We start from the raw sequence: 22,368 nt of genomic DNA on the forward strand, positions 1-22,368 counted from the left end.
AAATTCTACAGTCTGTGATTCCGAAAAGAGATCCGAGACCTCAGATCCAATCTAATTAAAATTAGCTCCACTATTACATGTCGATCTAAAGACAGCCAGTTGGAGCTCATGTCCACCAATCAAAACCTTACTTGCAGAATCCTGCCAGTGATTTAAAACTAACAACACTGCGTAGTCCCCAATGTCCAGGTAACATTTCGTCTGTAAATAATAATTTAAATATTGACCAATCGCACTTCGCCTTTTATAACGTTATTTGGGAGCATACAAATTCTAAAAATATCGGGCGAGTCTATTTTAGTGGCCGCAGTACAGCGAACCATACCAATACGTACGGGGTGGGTTATTTTACATTAAAAATTATTTATTTATTTATAAAAAACCCCAACTAAATCAGTCTTCAGTTTTACATTACAAATTATTTATTTTATAAAATAAAACATGTTTTAAGGCATTCGTAATTCACACGAAACATGTCGTATACCCTCAGGATAATTCGGAATGTTTTCAAATTATTTTTAAATCACTGGCAGGATTCTGCAAGTAAGGTTTTGATTTGTGGACATAAGCTCCAACTGGCTGTCTTTAGATCCACATGTAATAGTGGAGCTAATTTTAATTAGATTGCCTCAGATGCGTTCTAAATTAAATCAGTATCGTTCGTGGATCGGCGAATATTTGGACGAACTAGACGGCGACGATACCGATGGTGATAATACTAATGATGAGGACGAAGATGAGGAGAAATGAACACTCATATTATTCACATGTCGCCCTTTAGGGCCTCTCGATGTAACCCAATGTGTGTCCATTTTATATATATATATATATATATATATATATATTAACATATATAACATGCGAGGTTGTCCGAATGATTTTTGTGTTACAGAAGCACCCGACAACGGCCGAATGCATGGTTCGAACTACCCGATGGGTCGAACAGACTTTGATGCACCGACAGTGTTCGAGCCAATGAGATTCTACTGTATGTAGTTGTCGCCCTTAGGGCCTCTCGATGTAACCCAATGTGTGTCCATTTTATATATATGTGTAGTTGTCGCCCTTGAGGCCTCTCGATGTAACCCAATGTGTGTCCATTTTATATATATGTGTAGTTGTCGCCCTTAAGGCCTCTCGATGTAACCCAATGTGTGTCCATTTTATATATGTGTAGTTTGTGATTTGTCATTTAGAAATAAAATGAAAAAACCCAAACCATTGCGTTTGTTTTTTTGTGTGTTTTACTCCATGACTAGTTTTGTGATTGAATGTCAGTCTCTACCGCTAATTTATAGTAGCAAGGGATGTGTGTACAGGACAGCACATACCACGGCCCTTGGCATAATGCACTGGTTAGCCATAGCCTATTGGACCACCGACGGGGATCGATCCTAGATCGACCACTGTATTTACCCATTTGGTAAAATATAGTCTCTCTCTCTCTCTCTCTCTCTCTCTCTCTCTCTCTCTCTCTCTCTCTCTCTCTCTCTCTCTCTCTCTCTGCGTTTGTTTTTTTGTGTTTTCTACTCTATGTGGCTAGATTTGTGATTGGATATTTCTACCGCTACTTTATAGTAGCAAGAGCTGTGTGTACAGGGCAGCACATACCACGGCCTTTGACATACCAGACATAATACACTGGTTGTCTATAAAGGTTTGTACTCTAGGGAAATACTCGTGTTTCAAATGCAGTTAAAAGATCATAGGTTACGTTGGAACGTTGAGTTGTAGTCACACGTTCTTTCTTCAAAGCAATGGGCTGGGGTGTTTCACACAAACACACACACGCGCGCGCGCGCACGCACGCACGCATATTCCTTTCTTTCCTTAAAAATTAAGCCGTCTATACATTCCTTTATTAATGTTTGTAATGGGCTGGGTTGTTACGCACATTCCTTTCTTCCCCCTACTGGCCACCGAATAAGTGTATCTGCTTTTTCCACTGTATTTCTTTCTGTCTTTGAAAAATATCGGCTGCTTCGCTAAAAATAACCCGGGAAATTAAACTCGACTTTGTAAGCTTCGGTGCGTCGTTAAATAAAGCATTTGCTTGTAGCTTCAGGGGTATCATATTTCAGCCACAGCGTAGTAAGAAAGTAATACTTTGAAGTGACCCGCGTGTGTTTCTCATTACGTATCAATAGCAGACGATATTTCTGTATTATCTAGCTACACATATGTCTCAGTGGGAAGTGATTAATGTTGAAATAAAGTTTCAAACTATGAGGTTATATTTATTTTTCCGTACCTCTATCCCATTAAGGTTTAAACGCGCGCGCGCGCCAGTTATCTGTGGCTAAGACAGTGGTGAGTGTAGGGGTGAGAGAGATTATCTGCTCTTACGTTAAATGCCACTACCAACACCCCCGTGTTTATTATTCTTTAAATGGTATATATCGTTTGAGTATACATTCAGTATTTATTTAATAGTGATACATATGTAATATTAATGCTTTGTCTGTTTATTTTTGAAATTACCATCGTGCGATCATTGCGAGATATGAAAGAAGGTCGTATTTCAAAACAAACTAGCAACCTTCTCATTGGCTAATCTTGTTATGAAGTCTCGGGGGCCATCCTCTACGAAAGTCTGGCAATACGAAATACTCTATCCCGTTAAGGTTTAAGCACGCCCGCACACACACACACACACACACGCCAGTTATCTGTGGATATCTAAGACAGTGGGAGTTGTGTGGTATGTGCTATCCTGTCTGCGGGCTGGTGTAGGACCCCTTGCTTCTATAATGTAGCGGGGTTTCGTCTTTATGTTTCGAAAGTACCATATGTTTGACATCCAATAGCCAATGATTAATAAATCAATGTGCTCTAGTGGTGTCGTTAAACTTTTAAAACTTTTAAAACAAAGCTTACTATTTGTATTTATTTCAACTTATTTCCGTGCTCATATTTCAATTATGGTTCAAGCACGCTGTCCTGGACACGCGTCAGCCATCTGTGGCTAGTGAAAAGGCTGGGTTATGACCAGTTAATACCCGGATACGAACCCCGGTATCTACCCCGGTCTTAACCACCGACTACAGCAATGATTCGGGCATTTCTTGTGACGTCAGACCCCCACGCTATCTCGAGGTCAAGACGTGTCTGAACACGTTCTGGGATGACTCATGGTGTTCCCACGCCATGACCATATATGGGCACGTTTCAAACGTCGTGGAATTTTCCACTCCCCGTTGACTCACATCTGGTTGATACACACGTCAAAACGATTAAACCCATCTTGCCATCTGATTAACGACTTCCACCCCATATGTTTAGACCCCCGACGATTAAACACTCATAAAACCCACGCTATCTTGCCATCTGATTAACGACTTCCGTCCCCATCTGTTTAGAACCTCGACGGTTAACACACTCATAAAACCCACGCTATCTTGCCGTCTTAACGACTTCCACGCCATCTGTTTCCTGTACATCAAACGAACAACTGTCACAGTCAAATAAACCCCCCGTCAGTCGACACCACTCTATGGGTCATTAACGACTTCTGCACTATCTGTTTCCTGTACATCAAAGGATCCCCGACCTTTGAACTCATTAAAGTAGCGTCCCCACGCTTAAAGGTCAGCCAGCTGCATGACCCCGAGGTCAAAGCACTGAACGTGACGTCATTAGGCCACGCCCCCACGCTTAGAGGTCAGCCAATCAGAAGAGGCCACGCCTTAGAGGTCAGCCAATCAGAGCGCAGGACAGGTCACGTGACCTAGCTCATTTGCATACATGGTGCTCAAGTGCCCCCTCTACTACTTTTAAGAAATAAAGTGAAATTTAACCTAGTACAAATAGTAGAACGATCAGAAACACGTTTAACATATAGCCACTAATATTTTAGGGTGAACGTGTATTTACATATACCGGTACCAAAAATAGTGGGGATCGAAATTTTTGGTATATGTAATACTCGTTAACTGACAATAAAATTGTCATGTATTAAAACAGTAAACTCAAATATTGTGGAGATTTATATAATTCAACATTACACACATTTTTCAGTTAGGTATACTCATCTACAAATACATTACATTGATTTATACAATAATTCCGTGTCAAGTGCCTGCGTCACAGTTTGGTTTAGTGTAATCACCTGAAGCCGACAATAATCGTAATTTGACAAGCAGAAACATTTTGGAATAATTTAAAACATTTTGATTTGTATACAAATTTTTCAAATGTATTTACCTTGATTTTTTTGATATTCTAATTTTGTTTTTAAATATACATACCTTGATATTTGTATTGTATTCTGTTGTACTTTCCCACAGCTCTTTACTGTGTTTTACATAATTATACCTTTTTTTATCTTCTTCCTATAATATTACACATCATATAAACAAGGCATCAACACGGAACGATGTATGTGTTTAACGACGGACATATCAACACATTTTTAACTGCAGTTATTTAACATCTAAATTATGGTTATTTTAAAATAATAATAATAATAATAATGGTGATAATAATAATAATAATAATAGAAACACACACACACACACACACACACACACACACACACACACACACACACACACACACACACAAATATTTGTGTGTAGCCTATACCTATGCTTTAGTATTTACAAAAGTAATTCTGTGTCGCCACCTGTAAGTTCGTCTTGCTGGTTTTATCTTTGTTTTTATTGGCAAGCAAAGATCAGCAATAATATGATTCCAACCAAAATATTTCTTCTTTTTAAAAAAATCTGATGAAGTCGACAAATGGCAACTACATACATGCATGCTCGAATTCCTTGAATCTGGTGGAGTCGACAAATGGCAACTACATACATGCATGCTCGAATTCCTTGAATCTGGTGGAGTCGACAAATGGCAACTACATACATGTAAAAAAGAAACGCACTGAAACTGAATCGAATGTGACAAAACACACCGCGTCTGCGCTGGCGCGAACTACAGATCTGGCAGCAGAAAACATAGAACATTGTCTATATTTTGACATCGCCAGTCATCTTTTGTGGCTTTGGACCGGGTATTTCTAAAAATAATGCTCAAAACGTAATACAGACATTGCATGTATTTTTAAAATCTGGAAGTCGTCGGCTTATTGGAATGGGCTGGGTACGTCATAAGTATCTAGTGGACCTAGTTTTTGACAATTGTTATTAAAGGGACAGACCCTAGTTTCAGTCCCATGAAAATTAATACTAAGTTTAGTTAATCTACAAACCTGTAACACATTTGGATAAAGTTACAATTGAGTGAAACACGAGTCTGTGACTTTGAAATGGTGAAATACCCTCCATAACTGTTACTTCTCAAAAATATTCTTAAAAATATGAGAAATGCATTTTGTCATATTAAAAAACCCAGGATGACGAAAAACATTTCGGAATGTACGGATATTGATAATCTAAAACCATAAATTCTAAGTAAAGTTTAATTTCAGTTATCAAAAAACTGCTATAATAGTCCAAAATATGCCTTAGTGTTTAAAAACTAGGGTATGTCCCTTTAAATGTTATGATACAAATTAATCATATTTAATTAGATTATGTTATTCTGGGACAAATCAAAATTTATCTTGTAGTTTTAGCTCATACTACCGTGAGCGCATGCGTGCATATAAAAATAGCAATGGAATTTTCCATTAGTACAGGAATTATTCCAAAGGTCAGTTAATTGATTGTCTTTGTCGGTATCGTTTTAAGTTTAAGCTATTTCCATGCAATAAGAACAGATCTAACATGATGACATAACGTCTAAATATTACTATAATAAACAATAAGTATGTGTTTATGCTTTTTAATATGATAACAAAGTGCATCATTTTTTAAATTGGTACAATGTTGGGTTTGGGTGTGTGTGTGTGTGTGGAGGGGGGGTTATTGAGGGGTTTTTTTTTGGGGGGGGGTTGGAGTTAATAATTAATAATAAATTAATTTGTCTTTTCATCTTTATTTTATTATTAGCCTAATAACTGTAGCATTTATAATATCTCTGTCTAGTGCCTCGTATATAGGACAGCTACTCCCGAGGAGATCCTTTACTGGCGATTCCATCCCTCTTGCATCTCCACAAGGAGGACTGCCACTCCCAGACTAGTTTACTGAAGCATATATATATATATATATATATATATACTCTTCAAAAGAAGAAACGCAAAACCACATTGTCGTAACATTTGGAGAATTGATTTAATTATTGAATGGTGAGTCCGATAATTACCAAATGTTGCAGGATTGTTCACAATTCACTCTAGTCCATTGTGAGTAAGTGATAGGACACACCACCAAGGTCAAGGTCATCTGGAGTCAATACCGGGTGTGGCCTCCGCGTGTGTTGACAACTGCCTGGCACCGCCTGCCCATTGAAGCAACCAGAGTACGGATGACGTCCCGGGGGATGGTGGCCCACTCGGCCTGCAAGGCTGCTGCCAGCTCGGGCAGGGTCTGGGGCTGTGGTTGTCGCTGTCGGAGGCGTCGGTCCAACTCGTCCCATAGATGCTCAATTGGGTTCAAATCCGGTGATATCGATGGCCAAGGAAGGACATTAATGTTGTTGTTCTGTAGGAAAGCCGTTGTGAGACGTGCTGTGTGAGGCCTGGCTTTGTCATGTTGGAACACTGCGTTGGCGTTGGCCATAACTGGAACGATGTGTGGCCGGAGGATCTGGTCAATGTAGCCCTGTGCATTCAGGTTGCCCTGCACGTGGACCAGGTCAGTTCTGCCAGTGTGTGAGATGGCTGCCCACACCATGACACTACCCCCGCCGAATCTGTCCACTTCCTGCACGCAGTTTGCCGCATAACGTTCACCACGACGCCTATACACGCGACATCTTCCATCATGACGTCGGAGCAGAAATCGGGACTCGTCACTGAACCACACCTGTCTCCATCGCAGTTGAGGCCATTGTCGATGAATCTGGCACCACTGCAGTCGGAGTCGACGGTGTTGTGGTGTTAAGATGACACCTCGAACTGGACGTCTGGCACGAATTCCTACCTCACGTAGGCGGTTCCGTATTGTCTGGTCGGATATCCTGCGCAAACCTGGTATTGCTGCGGTTGTGGAGGTGGCAGTAGTCAATCGTTCCCGAAGGTGGCGTACCCGGATGTAGCGGTCCTGCCCGGGGGTAGTGACTCGTGGTCGACCGGATCTAGGGAGGTCACGTGTTGATCCATGTTGCTGGTAACGGTCCCACAGTCTGGAGGTGGTGCTTGGGGACACATGGAATGCCCTGGCAACGGCCGTTCTGGATTCGCCTGCGTCTAGTCGGCCGATGGCATTGTTTCTCTGCGGTTCACTGAGACGTGGCATGTCCTGGATTGTCAACTGTCGGCCAGATACAGAGGCCAGGCAAGCGAACACCCTGCACTTTTATACTGTCGGTGTTCATGTTGCACGTGCAGACAACGCACGTGCAGTGGTGACATGGTTTGCACGTGGCTGCGTTTTTGCGAATATTCACATTTTGGAACTTTATTGTACAGTAGCTGCGTTTTATCGAATGTAACCGTGGGAATGTGTTTGGGACATGCAATGACCTTATATTCACAAAGCATGAACCGGTAGGAAACATAAAATCGGAGTTATAACCCATTTGTACCCTTTTGCGTTTCTTTTTTTGAAGAGTATATATATATATATATATATATATTATTTATACTGGATTTCTTTTTCAAAAAATGTTATTTGAGTTGGTATGGGTTTAAAACTTAATAAATTGTTTTTATATGAATTTTAATTTCATTCATTATGAAGTTGCATGTCAATTCGTGGGCTTCCTTTTGACGCAAACGGACTACATACGGTGTGAACTTGATTACTATTCAACAAAGAACATTCCAGTTTTGATTTTGGCTGTGCAGTTAAATTTCAATATCATAATGGGAGGGCTAGTTGAATTTGAGAAGGGCCAGCAAGATTTTTCTTTAACTGGCGTTGATGGCGACCATGGTTTTCATGCTAATTTTCAACCCTGGTATGCTCGAATTCCTTGAATCTGGTGGAGCTGACAAATGGCAACTACATATGCTCGAACGTTTTGCTACAAACTTTTATCCATTCATTTCTATTTCATAAATCTCTTCAGTAAATGCATAAAACAATAGTACATTCTCCCCCTCCGCCCCCCCCCCCCCCCCAATGACCCCTCTCGTGGGTACAAATAAAAACAGAACAAAAAGTTCGGCCCCATAATAAACGGCAATCTTCTTTTTAGAGAAATGAAAACCTCACATCCCATAGTAATCAACGGCAGAAATCGTTTGTTTACAGCGCCCAACCTCAAACTCATATTCTTTCGCAGGACTCTGCATAGGTCTAAAACATGTGTCATTATGGTTCCTCTTAGTGCTCCGTAGTAAAGTGACGTAAAAGAAAATACATTTAATTTCAGAAATTATGCCAAAATATCATGTTCCCTGCAAGGTGTAATTTAGATTAAAATTGGGATTTTTATTTTTAAAGGGACATTCCTGAGTTTGCTGCACTTTTTAAGATGTTATCGACTAACAAAAACTTTTTAACGATTGTAATTACATATCAAATATATTTTTCTGGATAAAATATCAGTGGCTGTATATTAATCATGTTTCTGATCGTTCTAACATTTGTACTAGGTTAAATTTAATTTTATTTCCTATTTTTTTTTTTTTCATACATACAAAATTATTTGAAGACTAAATCCAGTTTAGGCTTCTTACAAAAATTAAAACGACCAGAAACACATTGAATATACAGACACTGATATTCTAAACCAGATAATGTATTTAATATGTAAGTTTAGTCATAGAAATATTATATTAGTTGGAAACATCTTACAATGCAGCAAACTCAGGAATGTCCCTTTAAATATGTTATTCTTTAACTTTCTTCTGTGAAAATTCCACACCTAAAATGTTACCATTTTTATATTGACAAATACAAATTACAATTATTCTTACTTATGAAGTGAAAGCATGCCCACCTACCTGTATATAACTTAAAATAATTATTTTATTTGCCTGGGTGTGGTAATATTGTAAAAACAAATGTTTAAATAGTGGCCATTTTGAAAACCAAGATGGCCGTCAGCAAACTCCCCTGGAATGTGGCTATAATATTTTGGCTTTTTTGTATTATTTGCAAAAGGTATCCAAATAGGTAGGGGTCTTCCAATAATCTTGTACAAATAAAACATAATAGCATAATGCAATGGGCCTAACTGAATTATTTTTTTTTTTTAGCCTGGGGTGGTGCTTTTAAAATGACTGTAAAAAAATTGCTCAATGATGACAAAGTGTCATCAAACAGTTTCTGAATCAAGATGCCCCAACTGCCATAAAACCACCATAAAACATTGTTTTGTTTTTAACCCTTATTCTGCCAGACTATATCCCTCATGACTACCTGCATAAGACAGTTAATACAATGTAATTAGTCTTTTTCTTTTAAGCCAAAAAGCACTTTTAATGTAGCATTTTTAATTTAATTTTATAAAATTAAAATAGCCGTTATTGGAAATGAAAACATATGTAATGTCCTCTCCTAATATTTGAGTACAATTTTGAAAAACATGTTTTGTCTGGTATTAACTTTACTCTATTATAAAAGTTCACATTAGATGAACGTATACATGACTTGTGTACTACTTTATGCTAACTCAACAAAGTCACAAACTACCTTATTAAGTAACCTGTCATGGCTTTATAACTGACCATGACTTATGTTATAAAAAATAATAATAAACAAACAATTTATATAATAATAAAAATATATATATAAAAAAATTGACATTTTTGTAAGACCAGTTATGATAATTAAATGGCCACCAAAGACCACTAAGAGTTTGATAAATTTTACTGCAGTATTAAATAGGATATAGTCTTCTAGTATGAACCAAACAGCAAAGAGCACTTTGGACACAAAAATTACCAAAATACAGGTATTTCAAATTCAAACAAAGAGTACCGGTGAGGTACATGATACGCCCATCAGGAGTTTGATGGAAAACCATATCTATATTAATGAATATGTTATGGGTATAATTCAATTTTAATTATGTGAAATGTTAGCAATGGGATGGATGAACAGTTCGTTTTGGACCAACCACCATCAGTTGTTCATACATGTGGTTTGATGGTCCTGTATGCATCTGTATGTAAGATATGATCCGGACAAGAATATACTGTTATGTGCAGTAGACCACGAAAAGTAGGTCATAGTGACCTAGTAATAGTATGCAACACACAGCCATCCTAAGTTGTTCCTACATGTGAGGTTTGATGGTCCTGTATGAATCTGTATGCCAGGTGGGGTCGATCCCCGTCGTTCCAGCCAGTGCACCACGACTGGTATATCAAAGGCCGTGGTATGTACTACCCTGTCTGTGGGATGGTGCATATAAAAGATCCCTTGCTGCTAATCTAAAAGTCAGTATCTGTGTGGTCCTTAACTATATAACCGTAAGTAAAAAGTGTTGAGTGCATTGTTAAATAAAACATTTCTTCCTTCCTGTATGCAAGATATGGCCCAGACAAGTATTTACTGTTATGTGCAGTAGACCGTGAAAAGTAGGTCATAGTGACCTAATAATAATATGTGACACGCCGCCATCCCAAGCTGTTCCTACATGTGAGGTTTGATGGTTCTGTATGCATCTGACGTGCAAAACTTTCTCTGCAGTATGCTACAAAGATTAAATCAATGTCAAAACATCCTGCACATAATGCCGAATGTAGTTCTTGATAACAAATATATGAAGTTATTTGATGCGAATGCGATTCCAACATTTGGTCTTCGCATTAAGCAGGTTTTTTTTATCAGTTTCCAGCATTGATTTAACAGACATTTAGAAAACGCCTTCATATTTTATTTCGCCACCCTGGTGTATCAAACCACCAAAAATTGTATTCGATCCTGTGCATCTCAAGAAAGATTTCACAGATGCAGTTATTTATAAACAACATTTCATGGAAATCCAAGACAGATAGGCCTACTGTGGTTCCATTCCTGTTTACACAGATGGATCATGGATGGGAATTTTGTGGCTTCTGCTACAGTTTTTCCATCAGACACAATAATTTCCATGAGATTGCCCAATTCAGCATCAATCTTTACTGCTGAAAGTTGGGCAATCATTAAAGCCCTGGAACAAATTAAGGATTCATGTGCATCAAAATACATTATTTTTACTCTTACTTTCGTGTCTCCAAGCTTTACAGTACATGAAATTGGAGCATCCCTAAGTTGGGATGGTGATACTAAAGTGTGTCTTTTTTATCAACTGCAAATAAAAATGTTATATTTTGTTGGGAAGAAAGACATGTTTTATTTAACGATGCACTCAACACATTTTATTTATGGTTATATGGTGTCAGACATATGGTTAAGGACCACACAGATATTGAGAGAGGAAACCCGCTGTCGCCACTCTTTTTTTCGTTTAGCAGCGGTGCAGGAAGGATGAAGTAGTCATGTACTGTACCCATATTGGCCATACATATTTGACACATTTGTTTATTTTAAAGAAGGACCCTCCTCCTCAGTGTGAACATTGTCAGTGTACACCGACTGTGCACCACATTTTCAAGCTGACGAGAAATGATATATTTGGCAACAGAAATGTTTTGGAATCCTTTAAATTCCATCCAGAATTAATTGTAGTTTTTAAAAACACTTTGACTTCTATACAAAGTTTTAAAATGTACTTACCTTGATTTTATGTACTGTATTATACTGCCCCCCCCCCCCCCACCCCCCCCCAAGCTTCTTACACTGTGGTTTTACATAAATATATATAAATATTTTCATACTTACAATTTGTGACACCCAATAGCCGGTGTATTTTTGTTGGTGTCGATAAACATTCATCAATTCATTCATTTGCATCTGTATGTGGGGCAAAGCGTAGCCTAGTGGTACAGCGCTCGCTTCATGCGCAGTAATTTTGGGATCGATCCCCATCAGTGGGCCCATTGCGCTATTTCTTGCTCCAGCCAGTGCACCACGACTGGTACATCAAAGGCCGTGGTATGTGCTATCCTGTCTATGGGATGGGGCATATAAAAGATCCCTTGCTGCTAATCGAAAAGAGTAGCCCATGAAGTGGCGACAGCGGGTTTCCTCTCTCAATATCTGTGTCTGACGCCATATAACCATAAATAAAATGTGTTGAGTGTGTCGTTAAATAAAACATTTCTTTCAGTATGCAAGATATGGTCCAGACAAGAAAGAAATTAACAGACGGACAGACTGATGGACTGACGGACAACACCATACCATAATATGACCCATCAAAAACGAGCGTATAAAAAGCACTTTGGACAAAAAAATTACCAAAATACAGATATTTCAAATTTAAAACAATGCCGTAACCTGCAACAATTTCTTTGCATGTTAACCATGTTGTTTTGTTTAGTGACACCACTGGAGCACATTGATTTAGTAATCATTAGCTATTGGATGTTAAACATTTGGTCATTTTAAAGAGGAAACCTGCAGTGGCTGGAACAAGATATAGCCCAAAAGGCCCACCAATAGCGATTGATCTGACTGACCAGGCATCAGGCGAGTGCTTACCACTGGGCTATGTCCAGCCTCCTTATCAGAAATGAAGCGTTCATTAAAATATAATAATAACACAACTGAACATTGTTAAAAATATGTATTTTTCAAAATTCCATGATTCTTAATGTTAATATAAAAATGTTGAATCATTGCATGACAGTTCAACAATCTTACATGTATTAACACAACATACTTGGACACCAATACAGAGCGCAGCCAATTGCAAGATTTTAAGAATCACAAGCGTTTCTGTGTTTGTGTGTGACAGTTTGTGTGTGTGTGTTTGTGCCTGTGTGTGTGCATGTGTACGTGTTTGTGTGTGTGTGACAATGCGCGTGTGTGTGTGTGTGACAGTGTGTATGTGTGTTTGTGCGGGTGTGATGGGATGCAATCCATGATTAGGGATTCATAAAGATTTGAAAAGTGCTCGAATTTTAGTAGTACATAATAAAAATTAAAACAGGCCTTGAACTTGTCAAACCTATCAGTGTTTCTGCCAGAAAGAAATTTTTGGGTATGAAGCAATGGAATTGAATGCAACCACAGTTAACAGTTTCCATTTTTATTATCATCACTGTAGACTTCAAAGGAATAGTTGATGGACCAACAAATTGGTATTAAAAAAAACCTCTGCTGTAGACCGCCATAGCAGAGCTATTAATATATATATATACTCTTAAAAAAAAGTAGGGGAACCTGAAATATTAATATTAATATCAACTATTAGACCGAACACAGTCTTTGGCATGAGTAAAATCAAGGCGAGCTGAAATTGTGCTAGGCGAGCAATCTATTGATGTGTCAAATAAAATGCATTAAATATTTTAGTGAGAGGCGATCAGTTTGCCACTCTCCTAAAACCTTCCAGGCGAGTGTGGAGGGAAGCGGGAGTCATCACTCGCCTTTCCTGGCGTAGACTGGAACATATGTTTTGACCAGACATCCTAGTAAAGAATGTTCAGGTCTGTTTATCAACACACCGAAACACATTCTCGATTTTGATACTTTCCAGGAAGGTCCATTAATCACTGTGGAACATTATTTATGTCAATCTTTTTCATTCTGTTGATCACACAGTTATTGTTTTGTTTTTAATAATTTTTATTGTTTGAATTTGCAATTTACTGATAAAAAAAAGTCAAATTTCACTTCTGACCCCAATCGTCCTTCAAGATCTTTGGTGGTCATAAAACTATTGTAATACTAAACTACCGGTTGTAATTAATTCACTGTTATACTGAACAGCCGGTTGTAATTAATTTACTATTATCATATAACCATTCCCCACAGCTAATATACCTCACAATTTTGGCAATTGTAAATTCTTATTTGAGTTCCCCTACTTTTTTTGAAGAGTATATATATATATATATATATATATATATACATATGTACATATTATAACTGGAATGAAACCAGCATTCTAACTTTTATGTTTCACCTAACACCACCCTTTTCGTTAGATCCCAGTCAATGGTACACTTGTCCTTGATGGAATTCAAGGCATTTAGGAAAACAATGAGCTTGGCGTTTCCTCCCTGACGCTGCTTCCACTTGTTGAAGACATTGAACATGTGCACATGTGGAGACATGTTCGCCATCTTGGCCTGCTCGATCTGAGCCTGGGGGATTCCGAGCTCGATTGCCAGTAGCTCCCAGCCATAGCCGAGACACTGGACTAGACGACCCAGCTCCTGTTCACTCAACTTCTGTTGTTTTTTCTTTTCCGCTATCTCATTATACCATGCTGATATGAAAGAAGAAAAGGAAGAAATTTTGTTTTATTTAATGACTGACTCATTTTGTTTACAGTTAGATGGTGTCAGATAAATGATTTGGCCAAATAAAAAAATATGTTACTTTATTGCTCTTTGCCAAGACCAGTTTGACCGGTCTTAGGAATAAAAAAAAAATAATAATAAAAAAGAGAAAAGTTATAGCCTACCTATATGTACCTATGATAACCTAACTGTTTCACGGGGCGGGATGTAGCCCAGTGGTAAAGCGCTCACTCAATGCTTGGTCGGCCCAATGGGTTATTTCTCGTCACAGCCAATGCACCACGACTGGTATATCGAAGGCTGTGGTATGTGCAATCCTGTCTGTGGAATGGTGCATATAAAAGATCCCTTGCTACTAATGGAAAAATATAGCCAGTATGCTCTCTAAGACTATATATGTCAAAATTACCAAATGTTTGACATCCAATAGCCGATGATTAATAAATCAATGTACTCTAGTGGTGTCATTAAACAAAACAAACTTTAACTTTGCCAAGTGCTTTACCACTGAAAAAAAGAAAAATTAAACTCTACCACCCCATGAACTTACAAGATCAAATGTTACATAAATATGTGTAATACTTTTTTTTAATGGAATACAATAATTATAATGGATTTTTTTTTTTGTCACTGTATGATTAATTTTCTATATATTCTGATTCTATATAACAACATTTCAGTCACCTAAAACATAAAATTTTCATTTCAATTACCCAAGACAGGGAATTTTCATTTCAACCTCAAAGACAACGTGATATTTTCTTTTTATCCCTAATTCATTCTGCACAGCTATTTTATTTAGTAATACTGGATTTAAGCTGCCATTCACTGAATAAAGCTTAAAATTTATTTCACAAAGACTAGATTTCATAATAATTCCATCAAAAGATATCGTACATGTCATTAGTGAATGAGTATTATAAAACATTTTGCTTCACTAAGATTAACTTAATCTGGCTACTTGTTCAAACAAAATCAACCAATCCACTAACAATAATTTAAAAAAAATTTCATCAAATTAAAGTAAACACTGGAAATGCAATTAGGAGATAACCATGTGGATTTTTTAGATTTGCAGGTGTTATTTATATTTGATCCTGCAAATGTCATTTTTGACTGAAGCCGTTAGCCAGAGGTTAAAAATTAAACACATGAAATAGACAATAACACCTGTAAATCTAAAACCTCCATATGGCTATGTCCATTGTAAACTGAATCGTTTTTTCTATAGAATTAACTATATATTTGGTACTTCTTGAAAACAAATACCTGGCTACAATCTAACTGTAGACCTTTAAACCACCAACTTGGCATCTTCCAATTGCTAATGACATCATTAGATTTCCAGGTGTTATTTTCATTTGATCCCAGAATTTTTTTTTAATTAACCGATCACAATACAGAACACACTCACCATCAGTTTATAATCAATTATAATATCTTAAATTGTTTGGGTTTTTTCAATTATAATATCTTAAATTGTTTTGTTTTTTCAATTATAATATCTTAAATTGTTTGTTTTTTTCAATGATAATATCTTAAATTGTTATAAAAGCCCAGTCAGTTCAACAGCATTTACCTAACAACCAGGACACAAAATTATTTAGATTTACGTACACATAGCCTTATTTATTTGCTTATGTTTATAATGGTACCATCAATGAGTTTAAAAAAAATAATAATAAAAAGTTTGTTTTGTTTTGTTTGATGACACCATTTGTGGTGCACTGGCTGGAACGAGAAATACGGCTATTAGATGTCAAATATTTGGTAATTCTGACATATAGTCATCAGAGAAAACCCGCTACTTTTTTCTATTAACAGTAAGGGATCTTTTATATGCACCATCCCACAGACAAGTTAGCAGACAAGTTGTGGTGCACTGGTTAGAATGAGAAAAACCCCAATCAGTTGAATGGAGGTTCGATTCTGTGATGCAAGCACCTCAAACAAGTACTCAACCGACTGAGCTAAATCCCGCCCCCCAAAAAAATAATAAAGCCGTAGCTATGTAAATCAGGGCTTGAAATAGCAGCTTAATACAAGTAAAACACACCAAGTTTTAGAACCTAGCAGGCGAAATCAAATTCCCCTGCTAAAAACACCAAAAACATCACAGGCCATTTTTAAGAATGAATGAATTTTTAACAACACCCCAGCATGAAAAATACATCGGCTATTGGGCAGGGCTTCTAGATTATGGTAGCCCCACTCCCATGGCTAGTGATATTTAATTTTGGGCTAGTAAATAACCACTATTGCCATGCCTAACGGCTAGTGAATTGTTTTGGGTCAAATGTTCCAGTCAAGTCTATTTTGTAAATATGAATATCCTGCCCTCACCCCAAGCCCCTAATGTTAAATTCAAAACATGATGTGATGATCAACATCAATGTAAAAATTCAATAGTTAAATTAAACACAGTGTAAAGAACATTATGTACGATTATTTTTATAAATTATTTAGCTTGTGTTTCTGTTCTATTTCAATTCTATAATGACCTAAACTACCTGTACATCTCAGAGATCCCAATTTTTCACACACTACAGTGTTCCAAACCTGTGCTATCTTATTTGCAGAAGGCCATTTAGTTTTTTGTGTTAACAAGACATATTTCTTTAGGACTGTCATATTAAAAAGATAACAGCAGGCCATATTTTACTTCCCATTTTGAGATATGTAAATGTAAGCGAAATTATATTGACGTCCAAAAGAAACTTTACAAACTTTATTGTAGAAAACCAACAAATGGTACGGTGGGATATGAAAGTATCGTGAAGTTCAACACCTAAAAGTCAAATTGCACTTCGTGATACATGTAAAGTGTTTGTAACATAGTTTCTAAATTGGTTCTTTTCGATAAGCAACAATATTTATTAAAATATTCAAATTTTATGTATACAGGCCTCTGAGAATTGTAAATCTGCGTAAAACATTTATGGGTTACGCAAAAAGAAATTCAGGTAAGCCATTTTGTTATTATGTAACCCATAAATGAAGGTAAAGTTTGTTTTTGTTTAAAGACACCACTAGAGCACAGTGATTTATTAATCATCGGCTATTGAATGTCTAACATGGCCATTCTGACAGTCATTGAGAGGAAACCTGCTACATTTTTTCATTAGTAGCAAGGGATCTTTTATATGTACCATCCCACAAACAGGATAGCACATACCACGACCTTTGATATACCATATACTGGCTGGAACAAGAAATAACCCAATGGGCCCACCACCGAGGATCAATTCTTCACCGACTGCACATTAAGCGAGTGCTTTACTACTGGGCTACATCCTGCCCCGATCATGTAAATGATGTCATAAATTCAATGCGCGAACGAAAATAGGTTGAGCAAACTATATACTTAAGCAAGCGATGTGCGAACGAAACTATCGCTCTCACAATTCTTAGAAGCTTATGTATGTAAAGTTTCTTTGGGATATCAGTATATTATCTACATACTAACCTGGACTTGTGTCGGTACTTCCAGGACATTCAGAGGAAACATCTGTTTTTTCTAATATGGGAATAACATGTGGATAACTACGTTTCAATGCTTCTAGGAACACATTGTAGCCATTCACCCCAGAAAACATCAGTTTGTCGAGGAAGACCTCTGTTCTAGCTTTCCGTGTGTTAGGAGTTGCATGTCTAATTTCATCAAGACAGTCCTGGTCAAAAATTCCTCGACTGTACATAATATCAGAGAGATCCTTGCCATCCAGCTCACTTAAAAGGAAAGTGTAGTTCTTTTGTATCTTCCGATCATCTTCCCAACGCAGTCTGCCTCTTTGAGCTGCCATCTATAAGTAATGTATAAGAAGTTTAAAAGCATGTGTGATAAATGTACTAAACAAATACATGTAGGTCTACACAATCAGTTTAAGTTACATACAGACAGCCCAGATAGCTGACGTGTGTGCCCAGGACATCATGCTTGAACCTTAATTGGATATAAGCACGAAAATACGCTAAAGAAAGAAAGGTCTACACAATCAGTTTAAGTTACATACAGACAGCCCAGACAGCTGACGTGTGTGCCCAGGACATCATGCTTGAACCTTAATTGGATTATTATAAGTACGAAAATACGCTGAAGAAAGAAATTTCTACACAATCAGTTTAAGTTACACACTGAAGTTAAAAAACCCACATAAGTAAGTTTAAGTGTTTGCAACTCAATATTGTTTTAAGTACAAATCCTGTGACTATTAAAACTATAGTTAATAAACAATAGATATTTTGTCGACAGGGTTTTATTTCTAAACTTTTGGGAATTTTAGCATTGTTTTACAAAAAATTGGGAATTTTCAGTTTAATTTCAAAAACATCTCATTTAGCCAAGTTAGAATTACTTGTTCACTAAATACATGTACCATGTAAAAGCCCAAATAAATACCCCCGGTGTAAACTATACCCAAAATATAAACCGCCTAGCCCAGAATATACCTGGGGTATAAAACAGGCTAGCCCAGAATATACCTTTCTAGTCTGTATTTCAATGTCCATAGGGTTTTTTCCATCATAATTTATATATTTTGGGCTAGAGAAAATCGAAATATCTTCTAAAATGACTAATCTGTGATAGTTTTATTTTTATGAAAGGCTTAGTTGCTTTTCTTTTAAAGTGTTTATTACTATTATTTATTTATTTATTTTGTATACAAGTTAGTAATAAAAAATGAGGGTTAGGGTTAGGGGTATAAAACAGGATAGCCCACTTTAACCCCGGGTATAATTTGGTGGGGGATATATTTTGGGCTGTTACACCAGTATCTATTTTGCTGTAAAGTAAACAATCCATCTGTTATTTAAAATCTATTATTAATATTAAATGTAAAAAAAACAAAGTAGTAATTTATTAATGTCCATCAAATAATATATCCAATGCAGTATAGTTTTAGTCAATACATTTAGTACCGGTATGTGAATTTTCGATAAATCAACTTAGTAAATTCTAATCTCGAAGTTTGCTACCTAAATACTTTTTATATCATATAAACATTGTATTTCTTACACACCTATGTCCCATTTAAAAACAAAAGCTAAAAAGATAAAAATTTCTATATAATACCTACCTAAATAGGAGTAATTTTTTAGTATTTCAGATCATATTCAATACATTTTGTGAACATTATATCATGCAAAAAAAGAAAAAGAAGGGGAGCTAAAATCTGATAAAAAGTTGGAAAATCACATGCCAACATGTGAGACAGCACCCAATGTTTATTATAGATCATTTTTGTCTCCCACATACACTAAGATCACTTTTGAGACTTGTGATTGGTTACTCCACAGTGATGACCCGGTTGCCAAAGCCATACCTTGTAATAAAGTAAGCACAAACAAAACTGATCACTCTGTGATGGATAAGGTTGTGTAAGTGCCAGTGACATAAGCCTGACGTGACAAGTTCACTTTAGACTATATTTTCAATTACACAGTTGTGTACTCTTTATACTGTTCAAGTTTTAATGTTCACAGGTTATTTGATGGAGAACATTTTAATTTTTGTACAGCAATATGTTGACACAGGTTCTGATCCACTACATGCTAATAATATAAGTAATTTCTAGATACGTTTAAACAAAGATGAATATTAGGACATGCCATGAAAATTAGGACATGCCATGGCATATCAAATTGGTAACAAATACATCACAATACCCTGTGATGTTAACAATACCAACTGGTACATATTTTTATGTCTAGATGGCGGTAATTGTCTTGTCTGGTACCTACCAAATATACACCTGCCAATCAGGAATCACAGATGGAGGCAACTAAAAGAATAGACCAATTGACTAAGAAACACCCCATTTATCATTTCAGTAGGTTAATGCATGGACAAAACATGATACATCATTGGATAGTTATTTTGACTTGTATTGTAGCCACTTTGACAATGGTGGTTTATTTTTAATTGAAAAATAATATATATATTGGTGGCTTACTGGGATGAATATTATTACAGAAAATTGCGATGCATACTTGTTTTATCATCTCACAAAAATCAGGTATGTTTGTACCTTCAGTATGAAGACTAATTTCTGATGTGAGGCATTATGGTAACCACGTACTGGCTCACCAGAAGGCCGATTCACTGGGATGAAACAAAATGACTGCACCTGTTATGTATAATAGCCGTCAATTTAACCATTTTATTTATTAAATATACCAATATACTTGTTGATATAAAGCAATAATGTGCATTATATATCTTTCAATATGCCAACCAGTCCAAAAGCCTTGCTTAAAGGAAGAGTAAACTAAAGCATGAGCCCTATGTGTTGTAAAGATACATACCCGGACCACCAACACATACTGACACTTTAACAAATGAAAAACATGTAATTTTTGTGTTTTTAAAACAATTTGTTTATTGGGGGCAGCCATTTTTTCTTTCTTTTCGAGGCGTCTGGTACAGCTAGCATGGGGCGAAGAGACATCAGCTCCTAACTAACTCCTGTATGCACAGTGTAAACAAAGGCAGTAATTTTCGACAAGGCGCTGCTTTTTGATCAACCTGACTTGTAAAACAACATAAATGACATAATAATATAATACACTATTTAACTAAATATATTTCAAATTGCATTAACGGAACGAAATGGGGTTATAGTATTTTTCTCTGTTAAATAATCCAAAGGAAAAATGTACACTATTAAGCCTATTGGTATGCTACGTTGGAGCAAATACAACAACACACGATACCCAAGTGATAATTTTCTTTTCTTTGGCATTACGTAATTGGTCAGTTCTGTGGTTTTAGATGGGAAAGTCTACTAAATCAATAGTTTTACAGAACTATATACAGTAATAAACCATGTTCATTACCATTTTAGGGGCAACAGGTAATATTACACAATTCCGGTATGTATTTTTATGTCTAGGCAGGGCCAATTAGTGGGCTTGTCTGGTTACCAATCAAATACACACCTGCCAATCGGGAATCAAACGTAGAGGCAACTAACTGCATAGACCAATTAACTAAGAAAACACTGACACTTTAATATACCGTGTATCATTTCAGTATGTTGGTTAATGCATGGACAAAATATGGTATAATTATTTCGACTTGTTGTGTAGCCATTTTGACAATGGTGTTTTATTTTGTATTACTAGGATGTATATTATTACAGAACATTGCAATGCATGACTATTTTATCATCCCGCAAAAACCAGGTAGATTGTGTTTCTCTAGTTCTAAGACTCATTCCTGATGTTATGCATTAAGTATTACGAAACCACCAGCTCGCCAGAGGGCGTATTCACTGGAATGGTACAAAATGGCTGCGCCCATTAAATTATATCTAATAGCCATCACATTTAACCGTTTTATTAATTAACTATATGATTATACTTGTTTATATTAAGCAATAATGTGTATTATATATCGTTGAATATGCATACCAGTCCAAAAGCCTTGCTTTAGCATTCCTTTAAGTTTAATTGCAGGGGTGGTCTCTTAATAAATTCCAATAGTGCAACAGTAGAAATCTGGCTTGATCTGATGACATCCATCTTCCATGAGTCAAAACTGACTTAAAATTTCAACAAGCAACATAAGAGGTGATTTTACCTTTCATTATAAATTAAAATATGAACTTTCAAATTTATCAAAACGAAAATAGGACCACCACGAATTCACATGACTTAGAAATTTATAATACATATTTCTTACTATACAAATGCAACACATTTTCATTCTTGACTAATATGATTAAAACAAATATAACAAATTTAACCATACCACTATTAAAAACTGGAATTCGTTATTTCCAAAGTTATTGGTTAAATCAACCGCTATACTTCCTTTCACGTTTATTTGTCTACCGTCACCCTGTGACAAATTTCTACCGGATATAAATTTTAATGTGCATGATTTTGACATAATATATTTTTTATTTTGTCGTTCTTACAATACTAATCGTCAAATATCAAGTTGCTGCTGTTTTAAATCGAGTAACTTGTTGTAATCAAAATTTACACGTTAATTTCTTAAAACGTCAATTCGAATTGCACATGCGCATTAATAATATGGTTGTTATATT

At 36.4% G+C, this 22,368-nt stretch overlaps 1 protein-coding gene across 1 annotated transcript; it reads right to left on the minus strand.

The window, feature by feature from the left end:
- Window positions 1–13,628: 13,628 nt before the first annotated feature.
- On the minus strand, window positions 13,629–22,162 carry LOC121389731. The gene is made up of 3 exons (XM_041521384.1): window positions 22,068–22,162; window positions 17,781–18,117; window positions 13,629–14,280 (listed from the first exon to the last, which is right to left on the minus strand). The coding sequence occupies exons 2-3, from the start codon at window positions 18,115–18,117 to the stop codon at window positions 13,964–13,966; spliced, it is 654 nt and encodes a 217-aa protein (XP_041377318.1). The 5' UTR covers window positions 22,068–22,162; the 3' UTR covers window positions 13,629–13,963.
- Window positions 22,163–22,368: the final 206 nt, after the last annotated feature.

This window comes from Gigantopelta aegis, chromosome 3 (assembly GCF_016097555.1).
Source record: "Gigantopelta aegis isolate Gae_Host chromosome 3, Gae_host_genome, whole genome shotgun sequence".
Classification (NCBI taxonomy): Eukaryota; Metazoa; Mollusca; class Gastropoda; order Neomphalida; family Peltospiridae; genus Gigantopelta; species Gigantopelta aegis.